This window comes from Phalaenopsis equestris, unplaced genomic scaffold, assembly GCF_001263595.1.
Source record: "Phalaenopsis equestris unplaced genomic scaffold, ASM126359v1 Scaffold185176, whole genome shotgun sequence".
Classification (NCBI taxonomy): domain Eukaryota; kingdom Viridiplantae; phylum Streptophyta; class Magnoliopsida; order Asparagales; family Orchidaceae; genus Phalaenopsis; species Phalaenopsis equestris.
The window spans coordinates 1-624 of record NW_018205125.1 but is presented as its reverse complement, the minus strand read 5'-3'; the positions used below and the strand labels follow the sequence as shown (position 1 = coordinate 624).

Here is a 624-nt window from a genome sequence, read left to right as displayed (position 1 = left end):
GGCGAGCTCGTCGGGGAAGTTGAGGAGCGCGGAGCGGCCTCTGAGGAGGTAGACGGCGGTGTCATAAGCTCGGGCGGCGGCGACAGGGGAGGAGTAGGAGCCGAGCCAGATCCTTGAGCGTTTGTTGGGCTCCCTTATTTCTGCGACCCACTTTCCCCACTTTCGCATCCTCACTCCTCTGTAAGCTCTGTCCTTGCACCTGGATGCGGATACTCTCCTCTCTTTCGACACGGCTGGTCTCCGGGAAAACAAGTTCCTTTCCATTCCTCTCCCTCTTTCTCTTGGCTCCTAAGGGCCTTCTTCTCTCTCTGGTCGTTCCTATTTATGCAGCTTTAATTATGGGATGAGTAATGGCTTCTTGCGCAAAAGTAAACATAGAAAGATGATTTTTAATAGTTTTATTCTTATTAAAGAAAATTAACAAAAAAATAATTATAAAAAGTTATATATCCATAGGTCGTAGAGACTGGAGTTTGGATTTGTACGAGCTATGGGTCACATAGATCGTAGTTGGGTCATAAAGACCATAGTAGTGAGTTGTGATGACGTCTGTAGGTCATAAGGGTCAAAATCAAGAGCTGCACAAACTGTGAGTCGTGTATGTCGTAGGTTGTCATATAGGTC

The 624-nt window shown here is 46.6% G+C and overlaps 1 protein-coding gene across 1 annotated transcript; it reads right to left on the bottom strand.

Moving 5' to 3' along the window:
* On the bottom strand, window positions 1–316 carry LOC110034364 (ethylene-responsive transcription factor RAP2-1-like; the record flags this gene model as incomplete). Its single annotated transcript, XM_020738635.1, is given in 1 exon segment — window positions 1–316. A coding segment is annotated over 1 exon segment (264 nt), but the record flags the coding sequence as incomplete, so codon positions are not given.
* Between the last annotated feature and the right edge of the window lie 308 nt (window positions 317–624).